Consider the following 23,092-nt stretch of genomic DNA (forward strand, 5'->3'; position numbering starts at 1 on the left):
GAGATGACACGGTACAGGGGGGGCAAGACTTGGACATGGTCAGTCACAAAGCAGAGTCTGGAAACCTGAGATAGCAGCGCGGTACAGGCAGGAGCAATGGTACGGAAGGTCAGGGACAGGCAAAGGTCATAACAGAGAGGCTAAACAAGTACAGAGTCGGGCAGCAATATCAGAAACAGGAACGGACCAGGTCATATACGAGGAAACATACACAGGCAGACAGTATCCACAGATACACAGGGGTCAGGAACTAAGCTGAGGTCAAAAGTATCACTGACAACAGACAGAGCCCAAATGAGGCTATTTAAAGCCCTCCCAGTACCAGAGAGAGGCCAAAAGCATTAACCCCTGCAGCACTAAACCAGAATTCACATGCAGACTATGACAATAGTGACTTAAAGAGAAAAAGACCGATCTGGGATCAGATTTCAGGTCTGCCTCCTACTGACACTAAGCTAAAAATGACGAGCTTTGTGCCTGTTCATGGGTGTACCCTGCTGAGGAGGAGCTAACTTCTTTCTTTTTGTCTAGTGTCAGCCTCCTAGCGACAGCAGCATACACACATGGTACCTGTGTCCCCCAATGAAGCGATAAAGAAATTAACTTTATTCGTCCATGCAATATTCCGGTTTCAGTCATGGGTCAACGTTGACGCTGGTTGAGTCACCATGCTGATTGTTCAAAGACTGCCCTGCCCGACTTACAGCTGGCTCTCTTAGCAGTTGTATGACCCCCCCATTCGCCATGTCGTTGTGGTCCAAGGGTGGGACTCGTATTTATCAGACATGTGTGGTATATGCGGTGGGTATGAGAATATCACTTTAAAATAAAAAGCTTTCCAAGGCGGGGATAGAAACCTTGGGGAGATCTAAAGACCCTTCCAAGTCACAAAAAGAAATCCACTGGATACCATTTTGTACCCATAGTGACAATGGTATGAGGACTTTGATTAAAAGGCACTGACCCTGGCTGGATATTTACTTAGCGCTGTAAATTTAGCTCTTAAGAGAGAGATTACCCAACTAATCAGATTCTGTCACAGGCAAAATCCACAACATCTTTTTTTTTTTTCTTCTCTGTTCAGCCTAGATTGCCATGGTGCTTCTTCTTCTAGCCATGACTTGTGTTTTGCAGTTTGCTGCTAAAATCTTTTTGCTCTCCCATGTTGAACATGGCCCAAAATGCAGTACTATAGTTCCCCCACAAAATATTGTCATACAAATGGTGCTCCTAAAATATATGGTGCCACATACATAATGCCCCAAAATAATGGTGCCAACCATTGCTGATAATAATTTTACCATACAGTATAGTGCAGCACTGTGCCAACCAAAAATTATTGTAATCCGTACCTAAAAAAAAGTGTCCATACAGTGCCCACAAAATAATACTACCAATTAGGCTATGTGCACACGTTGCGGAATTCACACGATAACTTCTGCGGGAATTCCATTCCGCGGGAAAATCGCATTTTAAATTCCCGCGATTTTCCCGCAGAAAAACTAGCGATTTGCAAGCGTAAATAGCTTGCAGAATGCTAGCCTTCTCCAAGCAATCTGTAGCATCGCTTGGAGAACTGATTGACAGGTTGGTCACACTCGTCAAACATAGTGTTTGACGAGTGTGACCAACTTTTTACCATTGAGGCCTCCTATGCGGCATCAGTAGTAAAAAGATCTAATGTTAAAAATCGTGTTCTATTCACCTTCCGGCGTCCCGCGCAGCCTTCCCGGGCCTCAGCTATGCTCCCGCTCCCAGTAATGCTTTGCGAGACCATTGATGACGTCGCGGTCTCGCGATGCTGTAGCAGTCTCGCGAGGAATAGGGACCGCTACAGTATCGCGAGACTGCGACGTCATCAAAGGTCTCGCATGGCATTACTGGGAACGGGAGCATCGCTGATGCCCGGGAAGGCTGCGCGGGACGCCGGAAGGTGAATAGAACCCGAATTTTTCTTCTTTATTCTTTTTTTTTTTTTTTATTACAGGGATATGGTACCCACAGCCCGGAGGACAGTCTCCTCTCCTCCGGACCGTGGGTACCATCCGCAAATGTACTGCTTACTTTTCGCATGGTGGGCACAGCCACATGCGGAAAGTAAGCAGAACAATGCATTCCTATGTGGGTGGAATCCCCACAATTCCGCAACATTAATGAGCATGCTGCGAATTTTTCCACATTAGCACAGCATTGCGGAATCCCATAGGAATGCATGGGATGCTGTTTTTTTGCATTTTCGCGGCAAAAACGCGCGTTAAAAACCACCACGAAAGTTGCCGTAACATCTTATTTTCGTGACAGAGTTCCAACAAGAAGGAACAGGTGCAACAAGGGTACAAATACCAAACAGTGCAGCAACTGGGAACAAGCTTAGCAATGAATTACCATATAAATAAATAAAGTGACAGTGCAAGTAATAAGTGCCAGAGTAGTCACATCAGTGTAGACATGGTGAGACCCCAAGTGAGGTAATTATATATAAATACACCCCTGACCACAATGCTCACTATGTCTATACTGATGTGACTACTCTGACTCTCTGGTACTTATTACTTGCACTGTCACTTTATTTATATGGTAATTCATTACTAAGCTTGTTCCCATTTGCTGCACTGTTTGCTATTTGTACCCTTGTTGCACCTGTTCCATCTTGTTGGAAGTCTGTCATGAAAATAAGATGTTACCTTTTTAGTGATTATTAATAAAAAAAAGTTTTTTTGTTTTTTTTTATCTTTTGGTGGATTGATTACTCTATTTTTGCATGTCTACAATTCTTTGGGAGTATATCCATGGCTATTGCCGCTGGTGGAAATTGTATTATGCAATTAGTGTTCTCATGTCATGGGTTTACCGTGACAGGAGCCAGAAGACCGCAGCGTCCGATTTCTCCTACTCCTGCACTGATTAGAAGCACTTCACCTTCATATTAAACAGTTTAAATTTCTTTTAGTAGTTCAGGGGGTTAATCTGCTCAGTTGAGAGCTCCTGAAAGCTTTCCTACATTAAGGCTCTCAGCTGTTTAGTTAGCCAATCCCATCTCCTATTTATTCTGGGTCCTGGCTAGCACTCATTGTCAGAGATAGCTTATGCTGCATGGCTGTAGGTCGTTGTTGGTGGTTATTGGAAAAGGCGGTTGGTGGATCTATCTGTGACTTTCTTGGTTTTGGGTGTGTGATAATTCCCTTTCTTCTCCTACTTTGGTTTAACCCCATCCTCCACTCCCTGTTGTTTACCTCTCTTGTTTGTGTGTATATTTGTATGATTGGTATTTTTCATTACTCCTATTCGTATTGCCTTGTTAGTCTGGTTGGTGTATTATGGTACACTACTAGTCCCCCCTTCCCTGGGTGGCGGAAGAGTGCAGACTGAGGGCAGATTCAGGAGCTAAGGCAAGGTACGTGGCCCCAGTGTCTTCACCATCAGAAGTAATCTGGGGAACAAGACGAGCTAGGGTGTCCCCAGCTTTAGGGACGGGGAAGGAGCCCCCTGGTCCCGTCCCGGGACGCCCGACAACACAGTTGCGACATATCCTATGGGACCTTGAACCTCCCACTGATTGGTGAATGCCCACAAATTCTTTTCCCAAATGAATAAAAATAATTTTCCATAGCAATGTTTGCTCAACAGTAATAGTGCCAGTAATGTCAGAGGATGCAGCACAAAGCATCAATGTCATTACTCCTGCATTGGCCACGTGCCTAATGGTCTGTGGTCTCTTGAGCTCCTTCTGGGTGTTCTACTTCATCTTCATCCTAAGGTCAAAGACATGGCTTAAAGTGGCTATTACAAACTGGCCTGATTCACTTAATGTACAGTGGCATGTTAAAGTTTAGGCACACCTGGTCAAAACCCCTGGGCAAACGTTTAGGCCGGTTTGCATCAGAAGCCCATTACCAGGTAGCAGACTACATTCAATCTCATGTCTATCTGACATGTATGGTATCTTGGCATGTGTGTAATGTATATGAGTCACGTGCAGCCTGAATGGAAGTATTGTGGCAGAAAATGGTTTGGTTCAAATAGAGGAAATGCATGTCAGAGCGTTAGATGTCAGAAACACAAGTAATCCGCATAGATGTGGCATCTGCCCTAGTATTGGGTAAATCCCAATAACCTAGCAATGTCTCCTGCTTGTGCATTTTTATTTTAGCATTTATTTTATTATTTTATATTTTAATGTTTTTTTCCTCTCCTTAGGTGTGCGAAAGAATCTGCTCACAAAGACTTCAAAAAGGCAGTTGGGGCATTTTCAGTAACATATGATTCGGAAAGTTGTCAGCTTGTCATCTTGGTAAGCATTGCCGTTATCTGTTATACCAAAATCTAAGAAAATCTGCACTTGTCCTTTTATTGTTGGAACACAAAATATTGCAAAAAAAATACAGGACAAAAAGCCAGTATTTCTAAAGATTCTAGGGCTGCGTATAAGACCGAGGTAAGATCGTCCAATGTTAGTTTGTTTTGTGTCACATATAAAGTTTGCAACATTCCCAACACTATATAACCGTAGGCGAAGGTTTCTGACGAGTGCTGTCTGCTCATCTGTATAAAGGTTGGCATAAAATGACTGTTCAAACCAAGCACATTACTCCCTTGGCGTCACAGTTTCAAGCATCTTTGCATACCATATATCAATATGTACTGTAGATGGTGGGCTGGTCAAAGTCTTTGCAATTTTATTTTACAACCTTATTCCCTAATGCAACCTAACACAGATGACGCATTCAATTCATTTATTGCTCAAATACATCGAAGATTAAAAAATGATATTCCTTTATAATTCTATATCTCCCATGCAAACCTAGGCATCTCCATATTCACAGATAACAAGCCTGTGCAGTTTGCTTCCTTTCATCGGTCCTTTTTGTCTTGCTAACGTATATTAGCAAGAAGTATGGCTGCAAGTTCATCCTAACTAATATCCCTATTTTAGGTGCTAAATATTCTGTTCCCACATAAACTTGCAATATGTAGGTCTAAAAAGGCCCTGAGGAACCTCTTGCCGCTCCTTAATGTATGTATGTGTAGAAGACGCTGAGAACTTTACTCTCTGACGTCTTTATCTAGCAAATTCATCAGGTCAGCACAGTCGCTCTGATTGACAGCTGCTGTGATGAACCTCTGATCTCGGCTTTCTGACTGTTTAACCTCTTAGATGGTCGGATCAGTCCAAATGGTGGCTGTGATGAGAGAGGGACTTTTTCGTTTATAACTTTAGCAAGATTTTTCATTGTTCCTGAGGCTGATTCTTTACTTACAGCCCCCGGGCACTCATTGGAGTCTGGTTTGACATACCTGTAATGTACTATATACAAAAATGTTTTAAAAAAAAATGAAATAAAATCTGCGTGTGTGTATATGTACATGTACAGTTGTGGCCAAAAGTATTGACACCCCTGCAATTCTGTCAGATAATACTCAGTTTCTTCCTGAAAATGATTGCAAACACAAATTCTTTGTTGTTATTATCTTCATTTAATTTGTCTTTAAATGAAAAAACACAAAAAGAATTGTCCTAAAGCCAAATTGGATATAATTCCACACCAAACATAAAAAAGAGGGTGGACAAAAGTATTGGCACTGTTTGAAAAATTATGTGATGCTTCTCTAATTTGTGTAATTAACAGCACCTGTAACTTACCTGCAGCACCTAACAGGTGTTGGCAATAACTAAATCACACTTGCAGCCTGTTGACATGGATTAAAGTTGAGTCAACCTCTGTCCTGTGTCCTTGTGTGTACCACATTGAGCATGGAGAAAAGAAAGAAGACCAAAGAACTGTCTGAGGACTTGAGAAACCAAATTGTGAGGAAGCATGAGCAATCTAAAGGCTACAAGTCCATCTCCAAAGACCTGAATGTTCCTGTGTCTACCGTGCGCAGTGTCATCAAGAAGTTTAAAGCCCATGGCACTGTGGCTAACCTCCCTAGATGTGGACGGAAAAGAAAAATTGACAAGAGATTTCAACGCAAGATTGTGCGGATGTTGGATAAAGAACCTCGACTAACATCCAAACAAGTTCAAGCTGCCCTGCAGTCCGAGGGTACAACAGTGTCAACCCGTACTATCCGTCAGCGTCTGAATGAAAAGGGACTGTATGGTACGAGACCCAGGAAGACCCCACTTCTTACCCCGAGACATAAAAAAGCCAGGCTGGAGTTTGCCAAAACTTACCTGAAAAAGCCTAAAACGTTTTGGAAGAATGTTCTCTGGTCAGATGAGACAAAAGTAGAGCTTTTTGGGCAAAGGCATCAACATAGAGTTTACAGGAGAAAAAAAGAGGCATTCAAAGAATAGAACATGGTCCCTACAGTCAAACATGGCGGAGGTTCCCTGATGTTTTGGGGTTGCTTTGCTGCCTCTGGCACTGGACTGCTTGACCGTGTGCATGGCATTATGAAGTCAGAAGACTACCAACAAATTTTGCAGCATAATGTAGGGCCCAGTGTGAGAAAGCTGGGTCTCCTTCAGAGGTCCATGGGTCTTCCAGCAGGACAATGACCCAAAACACACTTCAAAAAGCACTAGAAAATGGTTTGAGAGAAAGCACTGGAGACTTCTAAGGTGGCCAGCAATGAGTCCAGACCTGAATCCCATAGCACACCTGTCGAGAGATCTAAAAAAGGCAGTTTGGAGAAGGCACCCTTCAAATTTCAGTGACCTGGAGCAGTTTGCCAAAGAAGAATGGTCTAAAATTCCAGCAGAGCATTGTAAGAAACTCATTGATGGTTACCGGAAGAGGTTGGTCGCAGTTATTTTGGCTAAAGGTTGTGCAGCCAAGTATTAGGCTGAGGGTGCCAATACTTTTGTCTGGCCCATTTTTGGAGTTTTGTGTGAAATGATCAATGTTTTGCTTTTTGCTTCATTCTCTTTTGTGTTTTTTCATTTAAGACAAATTAAATGAAGATAATAATACCAAAGAATTTGTGTTTGCAATCATTTTCAGGAAGAAACTGAGTATTATCTGACAGAATTGCAGGGGTGTCAATACTTTTGGCCACAACTGTATAGGTACACAACTCTCGAGTTTCACTTTTTTACATCCACTTTATCTCTTTTCAGTCTGTCAATGAAGTTACTATTAAAAGGGCGAACATGTTGAGCGACATGCATTTCCGAAGCCTCCGCACAAAGTTGTCTTTAATGCTGAGGAATGAAGAAGCCAGCAAGCAACTTGAAGTACGTAGACTTTAATGTCCTTTTCACAATGCAGCCATTATTTTCTGCAAGTCAAACTGCAGCCCTGTAAGGTGTCTTTAGTATAAGATTCAGTTAACCTTTCTTGCTCTGCATTCACATCTGCGTTGCGGAGTCCATGTTTTTTTTTTCTTCTTTTATAGGAGCTTAAAACAATAAATAGGTTGTCCACTACTTTTACATTGAGAATTAAATATCCTAGGGATAGGTCAATGTCTGATTGATCGGGGTCCAACACCCAGCACCTCCGCCGATCAGCTATTATCAGTGGCGGCAGCCGCCGGCGCTAGAAGTACTTGCGAAGCTGGCGATCTTCTGATAGTGGCCACCGCAGGGTACTACACATCCGCCTCCTTTTGATTTGAATGGAAGGAAGATGTGCAGTACCAGGCCCTGTCACTACAGGTAGACGGAGCAGCTTGGCTAGTAAGTACTTCTGGACCGCGGCCGCCGACACCGATAACAGCTGATAGGTCAGGGTCTGACACCCAACACGCCCCACCCATCAGGCATTGATGACCTATCCTAAAGAGAGGTCACCAATGTAAAAGTAGTAGACGACCTCTTTAATGCTGTGATCTGCTGCACACTGTTGGTGCCTAATTGACCCCCGCTACTGAATTTGGGGTCTAGTGGGTTTTACCAAGGTGCCTATAATTTTGTCTGAAAATTTACAGAATTGCAATTGCGACATAAACTTCGATAAAGGTTTTTTAATAAAGCCTCCAACTCAAGTGTAAACACAGCCTAAGGCCAGCGAAAAATGGACCTTGCTTTCATCTCAGTGCCTGGTCTGACCGCCTATATGGCAGGTAGCTCAGGTCAGGAGATCCGGCAGTCTGCCCAGATATGTAAAACTGTCCTTATGTGTACCTTTTTAAAGGGGTTACGTTGTTTTTTGTTTCATTTTTTCTTTTGATGAATTGCATTTAGAACTAAATATTTTTTGCTAAAAATGCTGCAATTTTGCTTCTACAAGCGCTGCTTTGTTTCAGTGCACATTCATCTTTGATGTGGTCATCATTCAGCTGAGAAGAGCTCAGGAAACGACTGATAAGAGTTGCAAATTCCTCATCAGACCATCATCATGAGCTGACTTACAGATTCTCAGTTAACTCGTTCTGCAGCCAGCAAGAGACAGTGCAACACAAAGGCTAGAGAAAGAAAGCGGTGCAAAGTTCTTAGTGGAACCCAATTACTAAAACTATTTTTAGCCCCATTTACATGCATTTAAATTAATCTTTGGGGATTTATTTATTTTTTTATCAACCCTTGTAATGTAATGACCAAGTGTAAAATCTGCTTCCCAGCATGTTGTCGAGGAATACACGGAGTATTTGTGTCTTTGCAGAGCTCACGGCAGCTAGCATCCAGATTCCATGAGCAATTTGTTGTACGGGAGGATCTGATGGGTTTAGCCATCGGCACTCATGGCGCCAATATACAACAAGCTCGGCGAGTTCCTGGGGTGACGGCTATTGACCTTGATGAAGACACTTGTACATTTCATATTTATGGTGAGGTAAGAGTTACACTGCTGGAAATGGCTAGAATCTGAAAAAATGAGCGTAACCCCTAATAAATGACGTTCCCTTTCAGTAACTGCCTTTCACATGGTTCACTTTTCCATAGGACCAAGACGCTGTAAAGAAAGCAAGGACATACCTAGAATTTGCTGAAGACGTAATCCAAGTTCCTCGAAATTTAGTAGGTATGTAAGTTTTGGCTTGAAGCATTTAAAGGCGTATTTTCAGTAGTAAAGTGTATGTAGTCATTGGTGTGCAGACTGTGGCGGTAGGGATCAGGCGGCTGCCACTAGGTAGATGGTTATCCTGCTTAGTCACACTGATTCAGCCAAAAGTGTTGACCACCGGGTGGCAGTCTGCACCAGACATAGCCTAGCCATGTGCATCACAAATCATTATTAAAGGGGTTGTCCGTTCACATCATAACCATAGGTCATCAATATGACATTGGTCAGAGTCTTTACACAGGTATTAAACTTATTGAAATAAAAGCACAAAGTTGTGTAGAAACACCATTCAGAGCCAGAACTGTGACACAGGATTATCCTGTGGGCAGGCTAACAGTATGGTGAAAATATAGATTGAATCCCTAGCAAATAATGCTTATAGTAATCTAAATAATTATATAGTCCAAAAGGTTAAGGAAATAATGCCTAAAAAAGTTGGACTAAAGGGCTGTTCTACGCTATAACGGAGATAACATATAAAAAGAGGCATAAAATGAACAAAAGTACAATACTTTATGAGAAGTGGTTAAAAAGACAAACAGTAAATAAAAAAAATGCCAATATGGTGCATGGTGACGAGTCAAAGAAGATGGGTGGCACCACCAGATGGCAGGCAAGAGCAAGATATCCCAATAATGATGAACATTGTAGGCAAAATGAATAACGCAACAAAGTACCAACATGAGTAAAAATTGTATCCAGAGGAAATACACTAAATGTTTTTTTATTAGCTATACTCCTATATCTCTACAAATAATGGCTACGGCGCCTGCAATACACACTGGATAAAGTGCTGGAACATAGGTGTGGAAACTATTAACTGCCACATTAACATAATGAGTGTAATAAAAATACTTTACCTAAGCCATGCAATAGTGCCACTTCCCCTACGCGTGTTTTGGCGACGTGACTCCCCCTGACGATTTTTACGCCTCTTTTATAGGTTAACAGTATGGTGTAACCAGACAACCCCTTGAAAATACACCTGTCAGAAGTTTTGGCCTATATGAGCTATGGCCACCACCTTTCAGGGCTTATCTACAGCATTCTATAATGCTGTATATGTTTGCCCCCCCAATCTGACCTGAAAGACCAGAAAAAAAAAGCTTTTATATACTCCCCTGCAGGGCGGCCAAACTGATGGGTGTTGCTGGTCTTAGTCCAGTGCCTCCTTTCTTTTTTTTGCCATGCTGCTCTTTCTGTGCTTCCTGTGGATGATTTGTCCCTACATCATCCACACCGTCTCCTCAAATCATGTTCCTGCACAGGCGTATGTCTCTGCACTGACCATGGTAGTACTGCAGTGCGCATGAGCCAGGCTCATTGACCTTTCACGGCACCTGCATACTGTAGTACAATGCTCGGCAATTGTGAGGTCAGAGATGCAGACTTGGGCAAGAGCGTGATGCCGGGGAGACTGTGGATGGATGACATAGGAAAGGGTCATTTATACAAATCAGAGAAGGAGGATGGCATCGCAAGAAGAAAGGAAGGCGCCGACCCAAGACCAGCCTCACACCGGACCGCTCCGCAGGGAAGTATAATGAAAACTCGTATTCTTAGCTTGGAGGTCGGGTTGGGGACAGATATACAGCATTATAGAATGCTGTATATCAGCGCTGAAAGGTGGTGGCCATATCTCATATTTGCCAAACCTGGTGACAGGTTCCCTTTAACATAGTAACATAGTTATTAAGGTTGAAGGAAGACTTTAAGTCCATCTAGTTCAACCCATATCCTATCCTAACCTGCCCTAACATGTTGATCCAGGAGAAGGCAAAAAAAACCCATGCGGCAAACACTGCTCTCCACATTAGGGAAAAAAATTCTTTCCCGACTCCACATACAGCAATCAGACTAGTTCCCTGGATCAACGCCCTATCAAGGAATCTAGTATATATAACCTTTAAGGGTCTTCATCTCCAATGAGGCTTTTTGTTAGGGTTTTTTGTGTTAGCAACCCTGAATTAAAAGAAGTAATACCGTCTATACTTGAGTATAAGCCGACCCCCCCCCCCCTAATTTTGCCACAAAAAACTGGGAAAGCTCATTGACTCGAGTATAAGCCTAGGGTGGGAAATGCAGCAGCTACTGGTAAATTTCAAAATAAAAATAGATACCAATAAAAGTAAAATTAATTGAGACATCAGTAGGTTAAATGTTTTTGAATATCCATATTGAATTAGGAGCCACATATAATGCTCCATACAGTTCATGATGGCCCCATAAGATGCTCCATACAAAATACTCCCCATACAATGCTCCATAAAGTTCATGATGGGCCCCATAAGGTGCTCCATACAAAAATGTGCCCCATATAATGCTGCTGCGATTAACAAAAAAAACAAAAAAAAACCTATTCACCTCTCATCACTGGGGTCAGGTGCCGGTGTCGCTGCTGGCTCAGGCCCCCGACACTTGCGATATTCACCTGTCTCCATTCCAACGCCGAGCGCCGCTGTGTCTTCCGGGTCTCTGCAGTGACTGATCAGGCAGAGGGCGTGCACTAAACACGTCATTGCGCCCTCTGACCTGAACATCACAGCCAGAGGATGCGGAAGACGCAGCCTGATGGTGAAACCGGGAGAGGTGAATATCGCATGGCTCGCCCTCCTTCAGTGCTACTCGCCCTCCTGGCGCTGCTACATCTCATTTTGGGACGGGAGTCGGCATCTCTTCCTGTCTTCCTTCCTGTGCTGAGCGGTCAGTGATACCACTCATTAAAGTAATGAATATGCGCTCCACGCCTTTTGGAGTGGAGATGCGTGCATATTCATTACTTTAACCCTTTACTGCCAGCTGACGGAATAGTACTTCAGCTGGCAGTATCCCCCGCTTTGAGGTGGGCTCCGGCGGTGAGTCCACTTCAAAGCCGCGACATGTGAGCTGTTTTAAACAGCAGACATGTGCCCGCAATAGGCGCGAGCGAAATCACAATGCACCCGCACCTATTAACTAGTTAAATCCCGCTGTCAAACGCTGACAGCGAGCATTTAACTAGAGCTTCTGGCGCGGCCGGAAATGCGCGCATTGTTGAACCCTGTCATGTGATCGGGGGTCAGCGATGCGTTGCCATAGCAACCTGAGGTCTCCTTGAAACCTTTATGATTGTTGATGGCAGATTCCTGTGAGCGCCACCCTGTGGTCGGTGCTCATAACAATGCTGTAATTCAACTACATAGAGGTGATCTATGCATCACCTCTATGTAGCAGAGGCGATCGCGCTATGGCAGCTTCTAGCCTCCTATGGAGGCTATTGAAGCATGCCAAAAATAAAAAAAAAATAAAAAAGTGTTTAAAAAATTAAAAAAGACATAAAAGTTTAAATCACCCCCCTTTCGCCCCAATCAAAATAAAACAATGAAAAAAAAAAAATCAGGGCGTGGCCTGGATCTCACACAGGGAGGACGTGCCTTGCAGCAGCTCCCGCTTCCAGCCATAAAATTAGCCTATTTTGACCCGGACCAAAGTGAAAAAATCAATCTCAGAGCGTCCCGGGCTTGGAGAAGAAGGTGAGGGGCGGTGGAGAGAAGAGAGGGGCTGCTGCTCTCCGCCGGGACACCGGAGCGCAGAACGGCCTCGTGGAGAGTGCTGCGGCGCCAACGAGAGACGGGCGCCATCTTTACATCCCCCTGCAGCGCGGATAAGGCCTGGAAACCGGACCACAGGAGGCCCTCGACAGAGGCGTGAGACCGCGGAATAAGGAGCGGTCTCGCCCGTCGGAGCAGAAGGCGGTGAGAGGCGGCCGTGGCGCGGGGAGCTCCCGGTGAGCTGTCTGTGGGGCCTGCGGGGGATACTACTGCTACTGGCGGTGGAAGGGAGCATTGGCTCTGTGTCCGAGGGGCCGGGTTGTTGACGGCCCTCTGTCTCGCTGGGACGTTTACCTGGGACTGGGACGCTCTTGGATCGGGGGATATCGCTCTCCCCTCATGGGGGTGCTGCTGTCTGCAGATCTTTGAGCCACCGGTGAGGAGGACATTGTATCATTTCTGAGGCGCCGCGGGGGGGAGTTGGCGTTGCCCTGTCCCTACCGACTCCCGCAGATCTCCACGGATGTTTTCATATATTGGCTCCTCACCCTCCAAGCTGCATGGGGTTATTTACATATAGAAAAATGCACTACTAGACTTTTCTTGACGCACGAGTGGTGAATTAAGGGCACGCTTCAATTAAGCAGAATGGTCAAAACTAATAAAGAGCGTGCAAAACCGTTGGCTGCAGAGGCGTATCGAGGCAAGCAGGGTGAAATGGATAAATTTTTGAAAAATAAATCTGCATCGACTAGGCCTAATGCTAAAAGGCTCCCTACAGAGGTTGTGGAAGAGGAACATGTCGAGGACTCAGACTCCAGTGATGATGCTTCAGGCAGCGATGTTACTCAATCGGACTCTGGGAAACTTTCTAGATCGGTTTTTAAAAAATTATTAGCACAAGCTATAAAACCATTAGTTAATGAGATATCTGGTATGAGAGCGGATTTGCTACATATTGGTAATAGAGTGGAGTCCTTGGAGTCATCCCAGTCCTCTATCATTAGCCACTCCAATGCCATGAGAGAGCATCTGGACTACCACAGCGCACAGCTTAACAACTCTTTTCTGGCCTTGGAGGACCAGGAAAATCGGAGCCGCAGGAAGAATATACGGATAAAAGGCTTGCCTGAAAGTGTTTCTACAGAAATATTAGAAAAATCTACGAAGGAGATCTTTGCCCTCTTTCCCACAAGAAAAATGTGACCGAATTGTAATAGAAAGGGTGCATAGATCACTTAGACCAAAGCCGAAGCCAACGGAACCCCCGAGGGATGTGATTTGCGGCTTATTGAGCTATTTGGATACCAATGCTATTTTGTCTGCCTCAAGAGACATTAAAAATCTTTCTTATGAGGGATCTGCTATTCATCTTTATCAGGACGTTGCTCCGTCGACCCTTGCAAAAAGAAGAGTCCTAAGGCCCCTCCTGGAGGTGTTACGCTCACGTAAAATTTTATATAAATGGCTGTTTCCGTTTGGTATATCTATACATGGAGACGGCAGGCAAATAATGGTTCGGACCCCTGAAGATTTAGCCAAAATATGGGACACTTTTGACATTGCCCCTATTGATATTCCTTCCTGGCTACCTCTGGACATGGATCATCGCACGCCTCCCCCTGTCTATGCTTATGCTGGAGGGCAGGGTGACTGGGCCTCAGGAAAGAAACGCTCGACTCCTAAAAGAGGGAAATCTGGAATGGGGAAGGAGATACCCCCCTGAGCTTTCTTGTTTCTTTCGGTTGCATTTTACCACTCCTGGAGCCGGACCCCTCGGTCCACTCGGACATGTTCTAACTCACTTTAGCTTGCTAAGATTGACACTTGCTTATGTGTTGTTGATATCATTCAATTGCCGTATAAGTTAACATGTGCCACTCGTGTGTCGGAAATGTTATTTCCTGCTCTGTTATGGGAGGTATGTTTGACCCCCTGCCTCTGCTACAGACAGGTAGTTGGTTCTTGTTATATTTCTGCTGTTTTATCTTAGTAATTTTTAGGTTTTTTTTTTTTTTTTTTTTCATTTCTTTGTACTTTTTTAATTTCGGTGGTTTAATGGCAGAGGAATCTTTATTATTACTTCCCTTTCCAAGCTATGGGTGATAAGGTGAACTTTGCCACTATGACAGTGGCCTCGTATAATGTAAAGGGCTTACGTTCCCCGAGTAAGAGAAGCCAAGTAATGAATCTTTTGTATTCAAAGAAATCTAGTATAGTTTTCCTGCAGGAGACACATTTTAAAAAAGGGAGAGTCCCAGATACGTCTAGATCTCGCTACCCGACCTGGTACCACAGTGCGGCGGTTCGGCGTCCAGTGGAGTGAGCATTGCTATAAAGAAAAAATGTTCCCTTTGTTTTGAGTGATTGTTTATCAGATTCAGAAGGCAGGTACATTATAATTAAGGGTTTTTTGGCTAACACTAAGATTACCCTGTGTAATTTATATGCCCCAAATAGGAATCAGATAGGTTGGCTGTGCAAAACAATGAACACTCTAGAACTCTTTACTGAGGGTCTGTTGTTGGTGGGAGGGGATTTTAATGTATCTTTGAACCCAGCCTTAGATACTTCGTCGGGCAGGTCGGCTCTTTCTCAAAGGGCACTGAGAAAATTACACCTTTCATTACAAAAATTGCATTTGATAGACCCTTGGAGAACACTTTTTCCTTCGGGCAGAGATTATACTTTTATTCCCATCCGAATAATAGCTATCACAGAATTGACTACCTATTGATACAAACAGCTAATCTCCCATTAGTTAAAAATGCAAATATAGATATCATCTCTCTCTCAGACCACGCTCCCATTTTTCTTGACATAGAGATAAAAACTCTACCACGGCCAGCTGGGTCATGGTCACTTAATGAGACATTGCTGGACTCTGATTCCCACATTGCAAAACTGACAAGCACTCTTGACTTCTTTTTTCAAACTAATTTACACTCAGGCCCGCCCTTGTCTATGGTATGGGAGTCACATAAAGCAGTAATGAGAGGGGAATTTATAGCCTTAGGCTCCTATTTGAAAAAAGAAAGAACAAAAAGGGTTGTGTCTATTCTACATCAAATTAGTTCCTTCGAGAGACTACATAAGAGATCTCAAGTAAACAAGATATTATCTGAACTGACAGATCTGAGAACTTCACTAAAAAACCTTTTAAACATTCAATCAGCGAAAACCTACATGAGAAGTAAACAGAAGTTCTATCTTCATGGCAATAAAAGTAGTAAGCTCATGACATCCCTACTTAAGAAACAAAAAGACAAGACGTTTATTAGACAACTCAGAGCTTTAGATGGCTCTTCAATTTTCGAGACCGCAGATATTGCCAGGGAGTTTAGAACCTTTTATGAAAATTTATACAATTTAAATATACCGGATAGCATGCAAGAGCCAGCCACAGCCTTAGCAAAAATCAAAGAATTCCTGACCCCACTAAATCTCCCTAAAATAACTCTTGAGGGCCAGTCCTTGCTGACCGCCCCAGTTACCCCCAAAGAAATTTTAGACACTCTTTCTACTATTCCGAATGGAAAGGCACCAGGTCCAGATGGTCTCCCCATTATCTATTACAAAAAGTTTATAAAACCATTGTTACCTCACCTGGTGTCTTTGTTTAATTCCTATTTAGAAGGCCAGCTCCCCCTAAACAATCCTTAGAGGCATACATCACAGTCCTCCCGAAGGAGGGTAAAGACCCCAATTTGTGCGCTAGCTATAGACCAATATCACTGCTTAATGCAGACATTAAAATGTGGGCTAAAATATTAGCGGGCAGAATAAGCAATTTCTTACCTAAGCTAATTCACGCAGATCAAGCAGGCTTTGTGAGAGGCAGGGAAGGGAAGGATAATTCTACTAAAGTCATTCAGTCTATAATGTTTGCTAAGACTCGAGATGTTCCCTTGATGCTCCTGTCGACGGATGCCGAGAAGGCTTTCGACAGAGTGAGCTGGAGGTTCATGGAACAAGTAATGATCAGGTTTGGCTTTCCCCCTCAATATATAACAGCAGTTCTCTCGCTTTATTCTCAACCGACGGCCAGGGTCAGGATCAACGGCACCCTGTCAAATAGTTTTGGGATTAATAACGGGACTAGACAAGGTTGTCCCTTGTCGCCATCTTTGTTCATTTTAGTTATAGAAACTTTGATACAAAGCATCAGACAAGACCAACGCATAGAGGGGTTGTCGGTGGGCCGGAGGTCATTTAAAACTCTAGCTTTCGCAGATGATCTGCTCTTCCTTATTTCCAACCCATCCCAAGCATTCCCAATTATCCTTCAAGCCTTTCATCAATTTGGTCTCCTCTCTAATTTTAAAATTAATTTAACAAAATCTGAAGTGTTAAGCGTTGTTCTCCCCCACTCTCAGATCTCCACTATTCGCACGCAGACTCCATTCTCTTGGGCTACTAATTCTATTAGATATTTGGGAATAACAATAACTAGAGATCCCGCCAACTTATTTCAAAATAACTACACTCCTTTAATTCAAAAGGTCAAAAGCCTGATGCAAAAATATAACCTACCCACTTTATCCTGGATGGGTCGCATTAATGTGTTTAAGGCGTATATAATGCCTATTATAATGTATACCATGAACATGGTTCCGATTCAGATTCCCCTGACCTTTTTTGGAACGTTAAAATCCCTTATTGGAAAAATTATTTGGAAATCAAAAAGGGCTAGGTTGCCATATAAGTTTCTTTCTTACCCTATCTCTTCTGGAGGATTGGGGGTCCTGGACCCTCTTTTATACTATAAGGCTATTCATCTCAGTAGATGGTTAAAGGTGGTGTCCTGTGCTGGAAGTGAGGAGGGGGATAGTATTGACTTGGCTCTATTGGGCCTGAGGGGTTTACCATATCTCTGGACTAAAGCTAAACCGCCAACCTCTCTTAGGTTGGATGAGGTAACCACAACTACATTTAGTATTAAAAGTGGTGATGGGAGAGCTCCCGGAGGACACCTTCCCCTCGACATTGACACCGATCGGCTCAATACCCTATCTGTTGGAGTTAGATTTTCAAGACCCATATAATTTATGGTCCAACCTCCCTAGAGAAACGTTGAATGGTTTTTATGGTAATAGAATCCTGCAGGAGGGGTTTTGGCCACCGGGTGCGTTGACTCAACCAACAAATTTTCTCCAAAAACAACACATCAGACGTACACTTTTACAGTTTAGACGGAGATTCCCGTCTAAATCTAATTGGTCCTGGTTAGATATTATGATTAAACTTCCACCCCCACGGCTAAAAATTCTATCCCGCATTCACATCTCATCTCTCCGAATATACATTTTAAACCCTCGTTTATATACTCTTGGGAAATGGAACTTAATACCACGTTTACAGAGGACCAAATATCTAAAATGCTGTCAAATGCTCGGGGTTTTTCCAGGTGTGTACTCCTGCAGGAGAACTCTTATAAAATATTAACTAGGTGGCATTTAACTCCAGCTAAATTATTCCAGATGGGTCTCACGGATAATGACGATTGTTGGCGATGCCTCAATTCTAGAGGACACCATTCACATATATTCTGAAACTGCCCTAGACTGAGGGTTTTTTGGGATGGAGTTGAACTAGTTCTCAAAAAATTAAGACTAATAAAGGTTAATCTTAGAGCCACGGAGGCTCTTCTTTCATGTCCGTCGAAGGACTTTTTACCAAAAAAACATGGTCTTCTCCCACTGATGTTGAGTGCGGCGAGACAGTTAATAGTTGCCCATTGGAAAGATGTAGCTCCTTCCACGTTGGGAGAATGGCATGCTAAAATAAATCAGATCTCTCGCTTAGAGGAGCTGTCTAGCTGGGAAATTTTTAATCATAGATCTTATGTGTTGACTTGGGCCCCGTGGAATAGATATTCAGAAGACAATCCTCCTTAAGGGCATTTTAGTGTCTCATAAGTTTACCTGGATCTGACAGCTTCTGCACTGTGGTTCCTGGCCTCACTGTTCCAATTAGATAGCCCTAATGTAATGTGCTATGTTATTTTCTGAAGTGCACCCATTCAATGTTTTCGCTCATGCCGTCAACCACATTATGTTAATGTTAATGTTGTTGATACTGTTTATGATTATGTACCCTTTTTCCCTTCCCTTCCTTTTTCCCTTCTCTCCCCTACCTACCTTTCCCTTATTTTTTCCTCCCTCTTCGCCCTAAACCAACCCTTAATTAATATTTCGCCAAATGTATCTGAGAACTGGTGTTGTGTTTAATGGTGATGTTTAAATTTCGAAAATAAAGAATTTACAAAAAAAGAAAAAAAAAAAATCAAACCTACACTTTGGTATCGCCGCGTTCAGAATCGCCCGGTCTATCAATAAAAAAAGGATTAACCTTATCGCTAAACGGCGTAGCGAGAAAAAAAATAAAAATACCAAAATTACGTTTTTTTGGTCGCCGCGACATTGCATTAAAATGCAATAACAGGCGATCAAAAGAACATATCTGCACAGAAAGTGGTATCATTAAAAACCAGGGCTGTGGAGTCAGAGTCGTGGAGTCGGTGCTCATTTTGGTGGAGTCGGAGTTGGTATAAAATGGACCGACTCCTAAAATATATAATAAATTGGGTACAGTAGTTCAATGCAGAATGGGCTGAATATTTTTTCATAGGAATTTGGGAAAGTTATGAAATGTCCTATAAATGACTGTTCTATTCCTGATCTAAGGCTAAATTCACACAGCGGTTTTCGTGCGTTTTTTGAGTATACGTTTTTCAGTTGCAAAAGCAGATCAGCTTTTTAAAAAACGGCATCACCTGAAAGGTTTTTGAGCTCATAGCTAATGTTTTCAATAGCAAAAGCAGATTAGAAATCTGCTCTATCTACATATCCATTTATCCATATCTGTCTATCCATATCATATCTGTACCAAAAAGAATGAAAGCCGGATAGCACACAGACTAACACTCCTTTTTTTTAGCACCAGTCAGGTACACCTCATAGCTGCCCAAAAGGACGCCCAGGACAGGCATTGCTCGTCTTCAGTAATACATCAACATCAATTGATAGTTGGAATAAATAGACTGCATTCACCACCACATCTTCTTAAGGTGCAGGCTTTATTTTCAAGTGTAGGGGTGTGCAGTATGAGGCTCTGCAGCAGCTGAGGTGTGCAGTATGAAATTCTGCAGAACAGTATGAGGTTCTGCCCCCCCCCCCCCCCCCCCCCCAGGTTTGATCCTGGCTATGCCCATAGTGTGAATGTAGCCTGAGGATCTAATATATAATATATATATATATATATATATATATATATATATATATATATATATATATATATATACAGTACAGACCAAAAGTTTGGACACACCTCAATCAAAGCGTTTTCTTTATTTTCATGACTATGAAAATTGTAGATTCACTCTGAAGGCATCAAAACTATGGAATTAACACATGTGGAATTATATAATTAACAAAAACGTGTGAAACAACTGAACATATGTCTTATATTCTAGGTTCTTCAAAGTAGCCACCTTTTCCTTTGATTTCTGCTTTGCACACTCTTGGCATTCTCTTGATGAGCTTCAAGAGGTAGTCACCGGAAATGGTTTTCACTTCACAGGTGTGCCCTGTCACGTTTATTAAGTGGGATTTCTTGCCTTATAAATGAGGTTGGGACCATCAGTTGTGTTGTGCAGAGGTCTGGTGGATACACAGGTGATAGTCCTACTGAATAGACTGTTAGAATTTGTATTATGGCAAGTAAAAAAGCAGCTGACTAAAGAAAAACAAGTGGCCATCATTACTAAGAAATGAAGGTCAGTCAGTCTGAAAAATTGGGAAAACTTTGAAAGTGTCCCCAAGTGCAGTGGCAAAAAACATCAAGCGCTACAAAGAAACTGGCTCACATGAGGACCGCTCCAGGAAAGGAAGACCAAGAGTCACCTCTGCTGCGGAGGATAAGTTCATCAGAGTCACCAGCCTCAGAAAGCGCAGGTTAGCAGCAGCTCAGATTAGAGAGACCAGGTCAATGCCACACCGAGTTCTAGCAGCAGACACATCTCTACAACAACACTTAAGAGGAGACTTTGTGCAGCAGGCCTTCATGGTAAAATAGCTGCTAGGAAACCACTGCTAAGGACAGGCAGCAAACAGAAGAGACTTGTTTGGGCTAAAGAACACAAGGAATTGACATTAGACCAGTGGAAATCTGTGCTTTGGTCTGATGAGTCCACATTTGAGATCTTTGGTTCCAACCACCGTGTCTTTGTGCGACGCAGAAAAGGTGAACGGATGGACTCTACATGCCTGGTTTCCACCGTAAAGCATGGAGGAGGAGGTGTGATGGTGTGGGGGTGCTTTGCTGGTGACACTGTTGGGGATTTATTCAAAATTGAAGGCATACTGAACCAGCATGGCTACCACAGCATCTTGCAGCGGCATGCTATTCCATATGGTTTGTGTTTAGTTGGACCATCATTTATTTTTCAACAGGACAATGACCTCAAACACACCTCCAGGCTGTGTAAGGGCTATTTGACCAAGAAGGAAAGTGATGGGGTGCTACGCCAGATGACCTGGCCTCCACAGTCACCAGACCTGAACCCAATCGAGATGGTTTGGGGTGAGCTGGACCGCAGAGTAAAGGCAAAAGGGCCAACAAGTGCTAAGCATCTCTGGGAACTCCTTCAAGACTGTTGGAAGACCATTTCCGGTGACTACCTCTTGAAGCTCATCAAGAGAATGCCAAGAGTGTGCAAAGCAGTAATCAAAGCAAAAGGTGGCTACTTTGAAGATCCTAGAATATAAGACATATTTTCAGTTGTTTCACACTTCTTTGTTAATTATATAATTCCACATGTGCTAATTCATAGTTTTGATGCCTTCAGAGTGAATCTACAATTTTCATAGTCATGAAAATAAAGAAAACTCTTTGAATGAGAAGGTGTGTCCCAAACTTTGGTCTGTACCGTATACATGTACATGTATACAGTGTATTACATATTTACAATTTATTACAGTTTTTTGTGTTCTAAAGTTGTATTCCAATAAATATATATTATGTTCTATCTAAATATCTTGATTATTGTATCATAAAAATGATTGAATGTCTGATGTTCACATTGTACTACAATAAATTTTTCACTTCAATATAAGCAATATATGTGGGAGTCGGAGTAAGGGAAATTGAGGAGTCGGAGTCGAAGGATTGGCTTACCGACTCCACAGCCCTGTTAAAAACGTAAGCTTGGCACGCAAAAAATAAGCCCTCACCCAACCCCAGATCACGAAAAATAGAGACGCTACGGGTATCGGAAAATGGTTCTTTTATTTTTTTATTTTTTTAGCAAACTTTGGAATTTTTTTTCTCCACTTAGATAAAAAAAGAACCTAGACATGTTTGGTGTCTATGAACTCATAATGACCTGGAGAATCATAATGTCAGGTCAGTTTTAGCATTTAGTGAACCTAGCAGCAAAGCCCAACAAAAAACAAGTGTGGGATTGCACTTTTTTTTGCAATTTCACCGCACTTGGAATTTTTTTCCCATTTTTGAGTACACTACATGGTAAAACCAATGATGTCTTTCAAAAGTACAACTTGTCCCGCAAAAAACAAGCCTTCACATGACCATATTGACGGAAAAATAAAAAAAAGTTATGGCTCTGGGAAGAAGGGGAGCAAAAAACGAAAAAAGCTCTGGTCATGAAGGGGTTAATGAGTGGTACCACGTGACCGCTCAGCACAGGAAGGAAGACAAGAAGAGAGATGCCGGCGCCCAGACTGAGATGCAGGGATGGACTGATATGCAGCGATGACGCCAGGAGGGTGAGTATGATGTCTTCTGCTCCCCCGCCGGCAATGACTCGTGTATAAGCTGAGAGGGGCATTTTCAGCACAAAAAAAGCGCTGAAAATCTCCGCTTATACACGAGTATATATGGTAATCTTTAAGATGGGACAGCCCTTGTAAGAATCATTCTTTATCCATGGTTTTGGCTGCTAAACTATTATATTTACTGTCTGCTTGCTTTTATTATTTATTGTCATCAACATTTTTTTAATTTATAAAACATTTCATAGTTCTGTTTACTTGTTAATAGATTTTGTCCGTGTTTTTTTTTTTTTTAAATTTTAGGAAAAGTTATTGGGAAGAACGGAAAACTCATTCAGGAAATTGTGGATAAATCGGGGGTTGTCAGAGTCAGGATTGAAGCTGAAAATGATAAAAATATTTCCCAAGAAGAGGTTTGTGTTCCCTGTTATTCAAGCAGAATTATTTGGTCTTTATGATTTTTTGTTATTTGACAAACCTTGTAAACGTGTGCTGTGTGTACAACGCTGTTGGGGTATGTGCACAAGTTGCGGATTTTGATGCATTTCCGCAGTGTTTTTGGACGAGCGGAATTGCCTCAAATCCACAGTGCAGAGTGCACACAATGTTAATGAATGGGAAATGCAAAAACGCTGTGCACATTTTATTTTCCACAGCATGTGACTTTTTTTTTTGCGGAACCGCAGCTGCGGTTTCCATTGTGGCACATCAATTTTCTCTCTTTTTCCTTTTTTTTTTTTTTCTTTCTTTCTTTCTTTCTTTCTTTCGCTCTCTCTCTCTCTCTCTCTCTCTCTCTCTCTCTCTCTCTCTCTCTCTC

General features: G+C 42.6%; 1 protein-coding gene across 2 annotated transcripts in view; it reads left to right on the plus strand.

The window, feature by feature from the left end:
• FMR1 (fragile X messenger ribonucleoprotein 1) overlaps window positions 1-23,092 on the plus strand; it is a 90,476-nt gene that overhangs the window by 46,880 nt on the left and 20,504 nt on the right. For both annotated transcript variants that reach the window (XM_073543588.1, XM_073543589.1), the window contains 5 exons: window positions 4,198-4,291; window positions 7,064-7,180; window positions 8,550-8,720; window positions 8,831-8,909; window positions 22,579-22,688. In XM_073543588.1, the coding sequence (XP_073399689.1) occupies window positions 4,198-4,291; window positions 7,064-7,180; window positions 8,550-8,720; window positions 8,831-8,909; window positions 22,579-22,688 (571 nt within the window). The remainder of the gene's footprint in view (window positions 1-4,197; window positions 4,292-7,063; window positions 7,181-8,549; window positions 8,721-8,830; window positions 8,910-22,578; window positions 22,689-23,092) is intronic.

This window comes from Dendrobates tinctorius, unplaced genomic scaffold (assembly GCF_039654945.1).
Source record: "Dendrobates tinctorius isolate UK_male_01 unplaced genomic scaffold, ASM3965494v1 ptg000133l, whole genome shotgun sequence".
NCBI classification, from domain to species: domain Eukaryota; kingdom Metazoa; phylum Chordata; class Amphibia; order Anura; family Dendrobatidae; genus Dendrobates; species Dendrobates tinctorius.